The sequence below is a fragment of the Apium graveolens genome, chromosome 11 (assembly GCF_009905375.1).
Source record: "Apium graveolens cultivar Ventura chromosome 11, ASM990537v1, whole genome shotgun sequence".
NCBI classification, from domain to species: Eukaryota; Viridiplantae; Streptophyta; class Magnoliopsida; order Apiales; family Apiaceae; genus Apium; species Apium graveolens.
The window spans coordinates 41323448-41334867 of record NC_133657.1 but is presented as its reverse complement, the minus strand read 5'-3'; the positions used below and the strand labels follow the sequence as shown (position 1 = coordinate 41334867).

General features: G+C 34.2%; 1 protein-coding gene across 8 annotated transcripts; it reads left to right on the top strand.

Annotated features, from left to right (window-relative positions):
- Nucleotides 1–238: 238 nt before the first annotated feature.
- LOC141697005 (P-loop NTPase domain-containing protein LPA1 homolog 1) lies at nucleotides 239–11191 on the top strand. 8 transcript variants are annotated; one of them, XM_074501183.1, is made up of 17 exons: nucleotides 239–317; nucleotides 852–1003; nucleotides 1124–1207; nucleotides 3271–3344; nucleotides 3435–3468; nucleotides 3645–3703; nucleotides 4420–4534; nucleotides 4656–4693; nucleotides 5276–5373; nucleotides 5476–5531; nucleotides 6426–6663; nucleotides 6776–6900; nucleotides 6997–7053; nucleotides 7435–7500; nucleotides 7694–7768; nucleotides 10352–10451; nucleotides 10688–11191. In XM_074501183.1, the coding sequence occupies exons 2-16, from the start codon at nucleotides 857–859 to the stop codon at nucleotides 10427–10429; spliced, it is 1344 nt and encodes a 447-aa protein (XP_074357284.1). In that variant the 5' UTR covers nucleotides 239–317; nucleotides 852–856; the 3' UTR covers nucleotides 10430–10451; nucleotides 10688–11191. The 8 variants fall into 8 exon arrangements, 6 of the variants coding, with proteins under 6 accessions (XP_074357284.1, XP_074357282.1, XP_074357283.1 ...); XM_074501181.1 differs by lacking the exon at nucleotides 239–317 and having other exon boundaries at nucleotides 324–1003; nucleotides 10781–11191; XM_074501182.1 differs by lacking the exon at nucleotides 239–317 and having other exon boundaries at nucleotides 324–1003; nucleotides 10696–11191.
- The last annotated feature ends 229 nt before the right edge of the window (nucleotides 11192–11420 follow it).

Here is an 11420-nt window from a genome sequence, read left to right as displayed (position 1 = left end):
GCATCAAATAATTTGAATTACACAAGTTAATTTCTGTCAAAAAAATATATAAAAAATCTTTCTTAATTTTGGAAATGAAAAATTGATTTATAATTTTATAAAAAATAAATTTAAATTTAAAATAATGTAATTTTACCGATTTGAATATTTTTCTGATTCACTTTTATTTATTTGACAAATATCCAAATAAGTTTTTTTCTATAAATTGAGGTAGAAATTTTAAAATATACAGGTCTGGTTAATATTAAGTTGAAAATTAAAATAGACAGCTGACAAGTGATAGCTCCGCAATCAAAAAGCAGCTCTGCAATCAAAAGGTAATATCTTGATAACTGTGCAATGCTTCTTCTCTTCTTCTCCATCGCGCCGCTGCTCAATTTTTTAGGGTTGCAGCCTCTCACATAACACAAACTCTTACCGGGTTCCGTGTGTCCGTACCCGGGTCGTGTCGTGTCGACACCGTAAACAACCGAGTCGGAGCATCCTAGCTTTTTTATATTAATTTTGCTTATAAGCAGCTTCTTCATTTTTTTAATTGTTGTATAAATTGCGAATCACATTATTACACCTGATTATAACTTTACTGAATTTTAATACTGATTGCAAATATGTGAAAACAATTTGTTAATTTTGTTTCGTATTTAGCAGAATATAATATGTCCCATGACTCTGAGTTGACATTTAGGATGCTACCGATGTGTAAATTCTTGAAGCTTATTTTATAAATGCTGAAGCTTCTTCTTTTTTTTGTTGTTGTTGTTGTTATGATTCTATGGCTTAATCGAGTTGCTAATTTTTTGTATGTTGGTTGTAATTTCGACTACTGTTTTATTCTTAAATGGGGGATATAGTGCAAATGAACAAGGAAAGAGGGGTTGCATTAGGCAGTAGCCCTGGTACCACAAGTTATGATGATTCTGAATACAAAGAAGAAGACAAGTTAAATATCCCAGCTGTTCGATTCTCCACTCGCAACGCTTCCTCCAAATACGATTTTGTCAAGGTCCCTGTTTTTCCTCTATGTTCTACAGTGTTGTTTTTTTTTTATTTCTTCTCTCTGCCAAAACAGTATATTGGCTTTATTCTTAGTTTTGTAATGGTTATACCATTTTGAATGGTTCAGGTGAAGGTGTGGTTAGGTGATAATGCCGATCATTACTATGTTCTCTCCAGATTTTTACTTAGCAGAATGTTGACTGTTACAAAGGTCTATAAAATCCTCTAACTCACCATGATTCCATTGTCAATTTACTTCATTGTCTTCAATACATAGTCCCTGTTCATGCTGATATCATTACATATCTTAGCAAAATACTCATGCACCTACTTTTGCTTCGTGCCGAAAAACTTACTTATCATAGGAACATACTTAGACTATTTCCAACTCAACTCGAAATTTACACCATTTTGGAGTAAAAATCAATTACATCCCACCTCTAAAAGCTGCCCCATTTTGGCGTAAAAATAACACCAAAACATGTAGCTTTTATGTAGTGTTTGCTTGGGAAGAATGGAACAGAATGAATTATATTAAAAGGAATTAAGGAGGTTTGGGTTGAGGGGAATGTTAAAGAAATGGGTAGATACAGATTCTTTATGATAAAAATTGTGAAGATAATAGGTATGATGGGGAATGAAGCATTCCTTCTCGAAATTGGGGTTTGAACTCTAGTTTAGTTTGTTATGAATGGAATGAAGGAAGGAATGTGATTTATTAACATTTATTTATATCATACTTCAAATTTCATTTCCTCCAATTCCATTCATCCCAACCAAACAAAACACTACAGTTCTTTGGAGTTTTGCACTACTGACTCAACAATTTCATTCTATTTTTATCCCAACAACTTTATAACTTTTGTTCTTTAAACACTAAAATTATCTTTATCGTACAAAATAATTCTTTTGTTGTAAAATTTAGTGTTATTGAGTTGGAGTTGATTTTGGATTTAGTGTAACTTTTACATCATTTTGCTATCAAAATCACACCCAAAGTAGTGCAATGGGTTGGAAATGCTCCTAAAGTTTTAGAGTTTTGGTGCTTGGTTGTTGGTTACAACTTTGTTTGGTTTTATTCCACTACTTGGTCGTTTATACAATTTAATTTTTATGCACTTGATTAACATACATTGAACATGTGTGCACGAGCATAAATTGTTTAGCCTATTAATTTTTACATCTCGTGGCTTCATTGTCATGGATTATATCTCCGAGCAACCAACTAAATTGTGGGGGCCACCCAACCTGATTGATAATAGGGTCACTTATTGGATGATTTTTAATTGTTCAAGTTTTTTATCAAACAATGTCAGATAGTCTTCTGGATCATACATTAGATTTCTCAAAGTATTAATGTTGTCATGAAGCACTGAATGATGGTTATCGCGTTGGGGGGTTAGGGTTCCGGTCATGGGTTCAATCGTCGTGTCGGATATATTGGGGGTCATTTTCTGGAAAAAGCCTCTCTACTCTCTTGGATAGGGGTAAGGCTACGTACATCCTACCCTCCTCGCTTACCCCTTCGAATGAGATAAGTGAGTAATTCTCTTTTCTCTTTTTAAATGAATTGTGTGCACGAGCGGTGGCAAAGGTGCTCAACTGCTGGAAGTGATAAAGAGGAGTTCAATTCTCACCTCCCCTTTCCTTGTTCTTTTTTTTTTATCGTAGGTAACCCGCAGCCGCTACCCTTCGGGTGGGTGCGCACTGGGTAAACCCTACGGGTTCACGTAATAGCCTGCAAACCACGTGAACCAAGGTAAACCGCATTTAAGCGACAGACTCTGGCTCAGGAGGCATAATCATAAATTCTCCTCCCGTGGGATTCGAACTTGTTCTTCAAAATACATTACTTATGAATAACAATTATCGCGATGCGAATATAATTGTAGGTTCAGTGAACATTTTGTTTTCTATATATAAATTTGTTAGAAATGTATATGATAACGTCAAAAGATATGATTATTATTTATTCATTAGTTCCTGAAAGTTGTTCATTTGAAATTATATATCTTGTAAAAGATGGAGTCACTAACTAAGAAACCTATATAACTGTATTTTTTTCAACGTGCTGGCTCATTTTGTTGTATAATTGAATCCTACCTAAATATCTGATGAATTCGCTGACACTTTGGTTTTCCAGTTATGACTTTTGGTACTGCTGTATATAACAACAGGACCTGCATTCAGAATATATATATATATATATATATATACATATATATATATATATATTTATATGCAATTTCAAGTCTCAACAATATTTCTGTGCAGATTCCTAATCACGTGGCCCTTAAAATTGCTCTTGAACTCAAAAAGCTACTCATAGACAACAGCCTTCTGGATGTGTATGTTGCTCGCCGTCTCTAAATTTTCATTTCCCACATCTGTCACTTACTGATTCCTTGAATGTTTTGTTATTTCAAAATATTTTGCAGCTCTCAGTCGGACCTTGAAGCTAACCTGTTTAAGGTATATAAATATTTGTTCCACTTTATTGCTCCTTTTTGTCATTGCTTGTATATAAAATGATAGATACACATATTCACCTCCAAATATAGACGAGCATGCCTGGAATTCTTATTATTGTACAAATAGCTTTTGCCAATCTTTTGGTTTTGAAGCCTATTATTTTGTCTCCCTTATAGCTTATGGAGCGACGGGGTTATGGAGAGGAGTACATAAATCGTTACAAGATGATGACAAGGTGAACAAATTTTCGCTGGATCCTCTATTTCATCTTCCAGTGTAAACGTAATATGCTTTCACTGTTTAAGATATTCTGTCAAGTTCAGAGGACCAATTAAAAAAAGTTTTTAATCCATAATAAAAATGCAACAAGTTGGGTCATTTTATCTTGCTACAGTCTTACCCAAATAGTCAAGACTTGTTGGCAATTTTGCACTAGTGAAACTCAACATGTTATTAAATTGAAAAGGGGCCTTACCAACTGCAACTATTGCTCTGACTTCTGAGAATATCCTGTGTTCTTTAAATGCCTGGTTCAACTGGACACTTGTGACTTAACTACGTGGCAATGTTTCTTCATTTGTATGATTTGGCAATGAAATCTTTTTAATGCTGAGCTTCTAAGCTGTTCGTTCAATGCGTGTATGGTGCATATCTTTTTTTTTCAGCCTTTTTTAACTCCACTTTCATGCACTCTCAACAAGATAATCAAAAAATTAATAAAATGCCGCTGTTTGTATATTTTGATGTTGTAACTGAATAGGAATACTCTTCTGCAAAAAGTCAGAAGGGGGACCAAATCAACTCTGTTCAGTGTCGTATTTCAAACAAAAAATAGCTTTCTTACCCACTGTATTGTAGACAAAAGAATATGGGCATAAGAATGAAAATTGGGAATAGGTCATTAGATGCTAAGTCAATCCTAACTTTGTACATTCCTTTGTCTTCCTTTAGATTTCACCATCAAAGAGTGCCATTGGTAATCCTTGTGTGTGGAACTGCCTGTGTGGGAAAATCTACAATTGCAACCCAGCTTGCACAAAGGCTAAACTTGCCAAATGTCTTGCAGGTTAACCCGTCTAAACTAATTGCCAAGTCTGTTTATTAATGTTTTGCATGCTTCTTTATATTTTTGTCTGATGACACGTTGTCACTAGTATTGACTTTAATAGATGTGTCTAATTTTACAGACAGGCATGGTGTATGAGTTGCTACGGACATCGACAGAGTATGTAGTTGACCCAATCATTTGTTTTTATATCTGGTTGTAATGGTCATTTCAAGTCTGATTACGTCTTACCTAAAAATTATCCAACTACAAGTATGGAACGTACTATACTATTATACATTCATAGATCTGTTTAAATTGGTTAATGATTATATATCAGTATTATGTAAATAGACAAGTGGTTCCTAAGTAAAAACTGAAATCAGGTAAATCGTGATTAGATATAACTTCTAATGTAATTAATGGTGGATTTGAGTCGTATTTTAATTGTTAGTTTTGACTCTCAAACCTTTCTTTTATTATTGAAATATTCAATGTTTGTTCGTACATAATATTAAAAAACTTGACGCTGTATTTTCAATAAATCTAGTGTTCGGAAATAGATAAAAGTTGCACGATGTTTAGCTTTTGTTTAACCATAAAGTTCTTCCAATGTGAATTTTACCCTCAATTCTTACTTAATGATATTCTCAAGTTTTTACATTAACTTCTTCTTTGAAAAATGGATAGGATAGATTCTAATTGCTTATATAGTTATTAACCCTGGGCTGATATTGTTATGCTCTTTTGATATTATCTCAGTGCACCATTGGCTTGTTCCCCGGTATGGGCTCGACACTTCAGTACTCCAGAAGAATTAATTACTGAATTTTGTAGAGAATGTAGAATAGTTCGAAAAGGTATTTCTCATATCAAAATGTTGAGAATAAGACATTTGAAACTCTTTAAAACATATACATGAAGCTAATTATAATTATTCTTTAACTTGACTTGCCTTTCAGGTCTGGCGGGTGACCTGAAGAAAGCAATGAAAGATGGAAAGCCAATAATCATTGAGGTGCAGAGAACTTCCTTTTCACGTATATAAAGTTTCTTTTCCTCTGGGATTCCCGCTCTACGCTCTCTTTAAAACTTGTTTTTTCCTTGCAGCATTTTCACCTAGTTATTGGTATCTTACATTTTTTAGTCTTTGGACCAAGAGCTGCAATCGTATAAAAGTAGTAGGATTAGTCTACACATGCTTACTACCAAACTCGAATTGTGGCTGAATACGTCTTTGTTACATTACGTCTTTTCCAGAAGAGTATGAATTTCATCTTGGTTCCATCTCATCCTTGTGTGATTCTTGATATTTACAAAACTCGTGGTTGAGTTTTCTTAAACAAGGGGAGAATGATGAGGAACGAGAATAAAGAATTAATATATGTTATTAATTAGTTTATATTTATTTAGGGTAAAGATAAATAGTGTATTATCCATATGTTTTTTATGTGGGACTAGTTATTTTTTAATTAAGTAGGTTATTTATAATAAAGCCAATTTTTACGGGCCTTAGTCCATTAGGTTATTTATTAGGGTTTCTATTCCGTGTAAAAGTATTGTAATTCTCACATTATTACGAAGTTTTGATTATACATTTTTCTTGGGTATACTATGATTTTATTCTCGGGAATTGTATAATTCATTGCTTATCGATAAATATCTGAAAGCTTATTTGCTTTTCAAATCTTGTCCTACATCAAGTCTCTTTTATTGTTTTCTTTAAGATAGACTTCTATTGCCTGCAAAATACTAATATCTAATTGTTTCCCAAGCTAGTCTTCTATTTCCTGCAGAATACTATTAATATCCTCTCGTTGCTGGTATAAATTATACACTCCTCATTTACTGTAATTCTGAATCTTCAACGGTCCAGTAATAACTGATTTACACTGTATGTTATTAATGGCAGGGCATGCATTTAGATCCAAGTATATACCTAATGGACGACGAGAATAAAACACCTACAAATGTATCAGCAAAACTGGATGAGCAAAGATTTGCAGAGGCAGTTGAGCGAAATGCAACACAAGCCGCTAATGATTCTATTGCTCCTGCTAGTTACAATCATCATTCTCCTGCAGATGAGCTGAATATGGTTATTGATGGTTTGCAATCAATTGTCATTGCTGAAGCTCGTGATGATAGAGGTTGAATGTAACCTGTATTTTCGTTGGTTGTTTACAATTTGTTAGCATGATTTCCAGCGTGCAAGATAACAGTTAGGATTAAATCTGATAATTTTGTTTTTGGCCATTCCAGGGAACTCAACAAAAGATTCAGGGGAAGATAGAAATCTACTTGTGAAGAAAGAAAAGTCAAGCGGTGCTTCTGCTGCACCAATAATTGTTCCTATAGTCCTAAAGATGGCAGAATTTGACCATAAGGTTCTTACCGTTCCTCATTCTCAGACAGAAATTGTGTCAATTTAAAAATATCTTCTTAAAAACTGGAGTGTTTCTCTAAATACGTGCTTTTTACAGGCATTACTAGAGGAGTGGATCTCTACACGTTCATTCAGTGACAATTATCCACTACAGGTATGAAGACTTGGTAAGCTTTCTGTAGAGAATATTATGAGCCATAGAACAGTGTCTTGAAAATTTTGTTAAGTGCAATGCTGTATACATAATATTACAATACGGTCAAACGTCAAAATTTATGAATGTATGTCAACTTTGTCTGAAAAAAGAGGTGATGTGATAACTTTTATCTTATGCTTTATCCAAGTCTTAACTAAGAGGTATTAAATGTTATCAATATATGGCCACACAAATACTAGTATGAAGAAAATGTTTAAAAAGAACCCATAAGGTAGGAGCTATTATTCTCATGTATGTATTGACTTGTGCCAATAATATGCTCTCTGTAGTAGTGGCTCTATGTATTTGTAATGATATTATATGTTTTACTTTTTCCAGGACAAAGATAAGCTAATAAGCAACCTAAAAACCATTCAAGACTACCTTTGCTCTTTTACGTCACAGGTATGCCTATTCCACCTGCTTCTTTGAGTTTTAAATTTGGTGAGCTTGTTGTAATTACAAGCTTCATGTGTAAAATTACATACTGATTGTATTACGAGTATGATGTTGTGCCCTTTATTCCCCATGTTTTTTAACAGGCGTCAAGAACGATAACCAATTATTAGCTTCTTTCATTTTCAACTTTCCTGAACAGGGGCTAACGGTTGCTAACATATCAGCCACAACTTTTCCGCAGACTCTGGATTGGCTGCATAGTTACCTTCTTCAGGTATTTTATTTATCTTGTCTCGTTTCAATTAATAGTAGTGTTTATGTTTGAACCAACAAGTAGTAATTAATGCTTGTTAGTGCTGGATTCTCTATAAGCTTGCAAACTTTACAAGCACCTTATATAATGAAAAAAAAATATGCACAAAATTTCAGTTCACTTGCCTTTAGCAGATGATAGAAATTTGTTAACTAATTAAGAAGGCCTTTTTATTCCTATTCAGTATTACTTGTGCGTAAGATAAGATTAACTTGTTGCAGTTGAGTATTACTCATGCCATACTTTAGAGGTTGCTTAGTATTTTAACCCTCTAGTCTATAGAGTATTCACAACATGTGTTTAAGTATGAGTATTTTTAAACGAGTTAAGCTGCTGGAGCCGCTCTTCCATTAATTTGATTGAGCGCGGTATATCGAACGAGTCTGGTCAAGTTTACTCACGAGCTCGTTAATCAAATTATTTGAATTTTTTTTAATGTATAACTATATATATTTGTATATTCAAAAATGATAAAATAGTTCAGGTCCAAGTCGAGCACTCTAGCCGTAATAAACGAGTTCGAACTTGAGCTAGGGGCAAGCAGCTTGACTCGTTTTACAGCCTCAAGAAATAACATGTACATTGATTACGTTGAACTATTCAAAACTAAATCTTAATATCACCAACTATAATATGTGTCTCAAAGAAATGGTTGTGCGCTTATCCATGTTAATTTGGAAGCTGCAATCGAATTGAGGCGTTAAAACTGAAAATCGTACCAACTGATATTCAGAAACAGGAGTCTGAGTTTTGTGACAATGTATATGCTAATGTTAATGGAGGATCAACATATAAAATTGTTTGAAGGGTATGACAGTGCCAAGAAACTGTGGGAAGCATAAAATAACCATATGATACAATCAGTAATGAATTTGCAACTTTTACTTAACAAATGCGAGAAAGTGTGTTAGGAAACATAATAAATAGAATAATTATTAAATCAGTACAAATCTGAATAATTAGTGTGTGCATCAGTTATGGATTTTAAAGGGAGGATTTGGTGGGAATAATAATATTTTAGCTTTAATTTAGGGATTGTGAGTTGAGATTGAGGTTATAAATAGGGAAGTCATTTATATGTTAGGGAAGGAAGAAATAAGATTGACTTATATGTGTTTGTGGAGAGTGGTGGTCTCTCGAATACCACCTAGTTGTGTGTGTTTATCAATAAAAGAATTCATTTCTTTATATATATATATACAAATATAAGGACTGGATAGGTCCTAACAGTGGTATCAGAGCACCTTTGTTCTTGGGGCAACGTTGTTCTCGGGGCAACGATAGGTACAAAACAAGTTGTATCAAAACGACGACTTAGAAAAAAAAAACTGAAATAATGCAAGCAGAATATCAGAAGTTCAACATTGAAAAGCTTCAAAATGACATTTCGTTCCTCAAAGAAGGTATGGTTGCCATACTTGCAAAAATGGACAGCTATAGTCGCGAGACTAGTGGACCATCACCGTCTGTTGTTGAGAATCGGCAAGGCTTGAAACGGGTCACGAATTCGGTCCACGAAATTGAGGAGAAGCTGAAGGGAGTACAAGCGACTGAAAGAGATCTTAAATCAGATTCTGAAATGATTGGTTTTGGAAAACTTCAAGAACAAGAGACTTGTTTGTCTAATGTCTCATCGCATCCAAGTGCATCCATGGACTCTTTATCGCGAAGAATTGAAACAGTCATGTTCGAAGGCGTAAAACTTGAAGGTCGGTCGTGCGTAAAACTTGAAGGTCGGTCGTTGGAGGCTGAACGTTATGTTAAAATTACTAACCTCTCATCACCAACTAAGAAGGTCTGGTCAGTTGTAGTATACTTGAGACACGATCCTTTGTTCTTGTACAATTGTGGGGAATGTCAAGCACCTTCTTGTACTTGGGAGGAATTTAGAAAATTATTGGCGGAGAGCCAGGGGTTCTCGACTAGAAAGAAAAGGAAAAAGAAAGAATGAAACTATTTTCTCATTTGAACCTTGAGGACAAGGTTCAAGTTTGGGCGGCCGGTAATGTTAGGAAACATAATAAATAGAATAATTATTAAATCAGTACAAATCTGAATAATTAGTGTGTGCATCAGTTATGGATTTTAAAGGGAGGATTTGGTGGGAATAATAATATTTTAGCTTTAATTTAGGGATTGTGAGTTGAGATTGAGGTTATAAATAGGGAAGTCATTTATATGTTAGGGAAGGAAGAAATAAGATTGACTTATGAGTGTTTGTGGAGAGTGGGTGGTCTCTCGAATACCACCTAGTTGTGTGTGTGTTTATCAATAAAAGAATTCGTTTCTTTATATATATATATACAAATATAAGGACTGGACAGGTCCTAACAAAGTGATAGTGTCCAAAAAGTTGTTGATAAAATCGATAAATAGCTGGAGTGTAAATTTTGGAAAGATCTCGCAAACAAATAACAAAAGCAAATCGATGCATGCCCTTTTATATGCATCTGTACGTAGATTCTAGTTTTTGACTGATAACTTTACTTCTTGTTCTTGATCTCTTTAATTAATTTTATTTTCAAATTCAAAATTTCTATCCAGTGTATTGAGCAAGGAGGTACATCATCTGTTTCTGGTGGGAGTGTTAAGGCGACACCTCAAAAGCAAATTACTGGCTGATGGCAGCATATTATATCCACAGGTAAGTTATAGAACAATGTTAATGCTATTTTATATTTTTACTATTTAAAAATATTTAAGAATGTTTTCCCAATAATATAGCGATTTTGCTTATTACTTTAGAAAAGAAAAAGTTAAGTTTAGCTTGCATGTCCTTTTTTTCAGCTTACATAGTTCAAATGTGTAATCAAATTTCTCTTTGAGAATACCTTCAAGTGTCATGTTATAGAGTTTTTTACTGGCTTTATACGTTCTTAGCTGTGCAGATTTAGTCCCTCGAAATCATTTGTTCTTAGTGATGCCATTGATGCTTACATCATTTCTGAAATGCAACTTTTTCTTCTCTATAAGCCTGGCTATTTGATGTCCGTGCATGTTGGTGCTTGTGATGGATGTATGCTGCTGGATGACTGTATTAAATGCCTTCGGCTGCCCGAGTGAGCTCACTGACCTTGTAGCTTCCATAATAAGCGCCAAGTTTTGCCATCTATTGAGGTGGGTGATCTCTAAAATGATCTACCGGCCTAAATGGGTTTTTTTTTGGGGACGCCAATTTATATTAATACATAATCAATGTAATGTGCCTATTTAAATCTGAGAAGGCCTATATTAGTGCTTTGGAATCAAATGATTTTCATGTAATTTTTGAAGACGAGCACGACATAATGCCTGCAGTTGGAGAATGTACAAATAATGCCTGTAAGACTCCCCACTTCCTGCTCCGTTTATAAGTGTTTATGAAAGTTCATACCCATATTTGAAGGCCAGTCTAATTTATTTTCAAATTGTTGTGGATCTCTAAATAACTTCTGTAAATAAACAATGGGAGAACAGCTTGCAAATATGTGTTTTCTTACTTTTAGAGTCAAGATTCACCATTCTGCAGTTTCTTGTGTATGATCTTTTTTGGAAAATCCTATACCTCGCCTAGGGAAATAAGTAGAAGAAAATTTGCAATCTTTCTGTGGTATGCAGTGTGCTATCATGGGGT

Excerpts from the sequence above, each read along its gene's own strand:
- LOC141697005 (XM_074501181.1), top strand. The coding sequence starts at position 839 with ATGGGGGATATAGTGCAAATGAACAAGGAAAGAGGGGTTGCATTAGGC. Across the intron at positions 3,469-3,644 it reads TTGAAGCTAACCTGTTTAAG|CTTATGGAGCGACGGGGTTA; the intron begins GTATATAAATAT and ends TCTCCCTTATAG. Across the intron at positions 6,664-6,775 it reads TGAAGCTCGTGATGATAGAG|GGAACTCAACAAAAGATTCA; the intron begins GTTGAATGTAAC and ends TGGCCATTCCAG.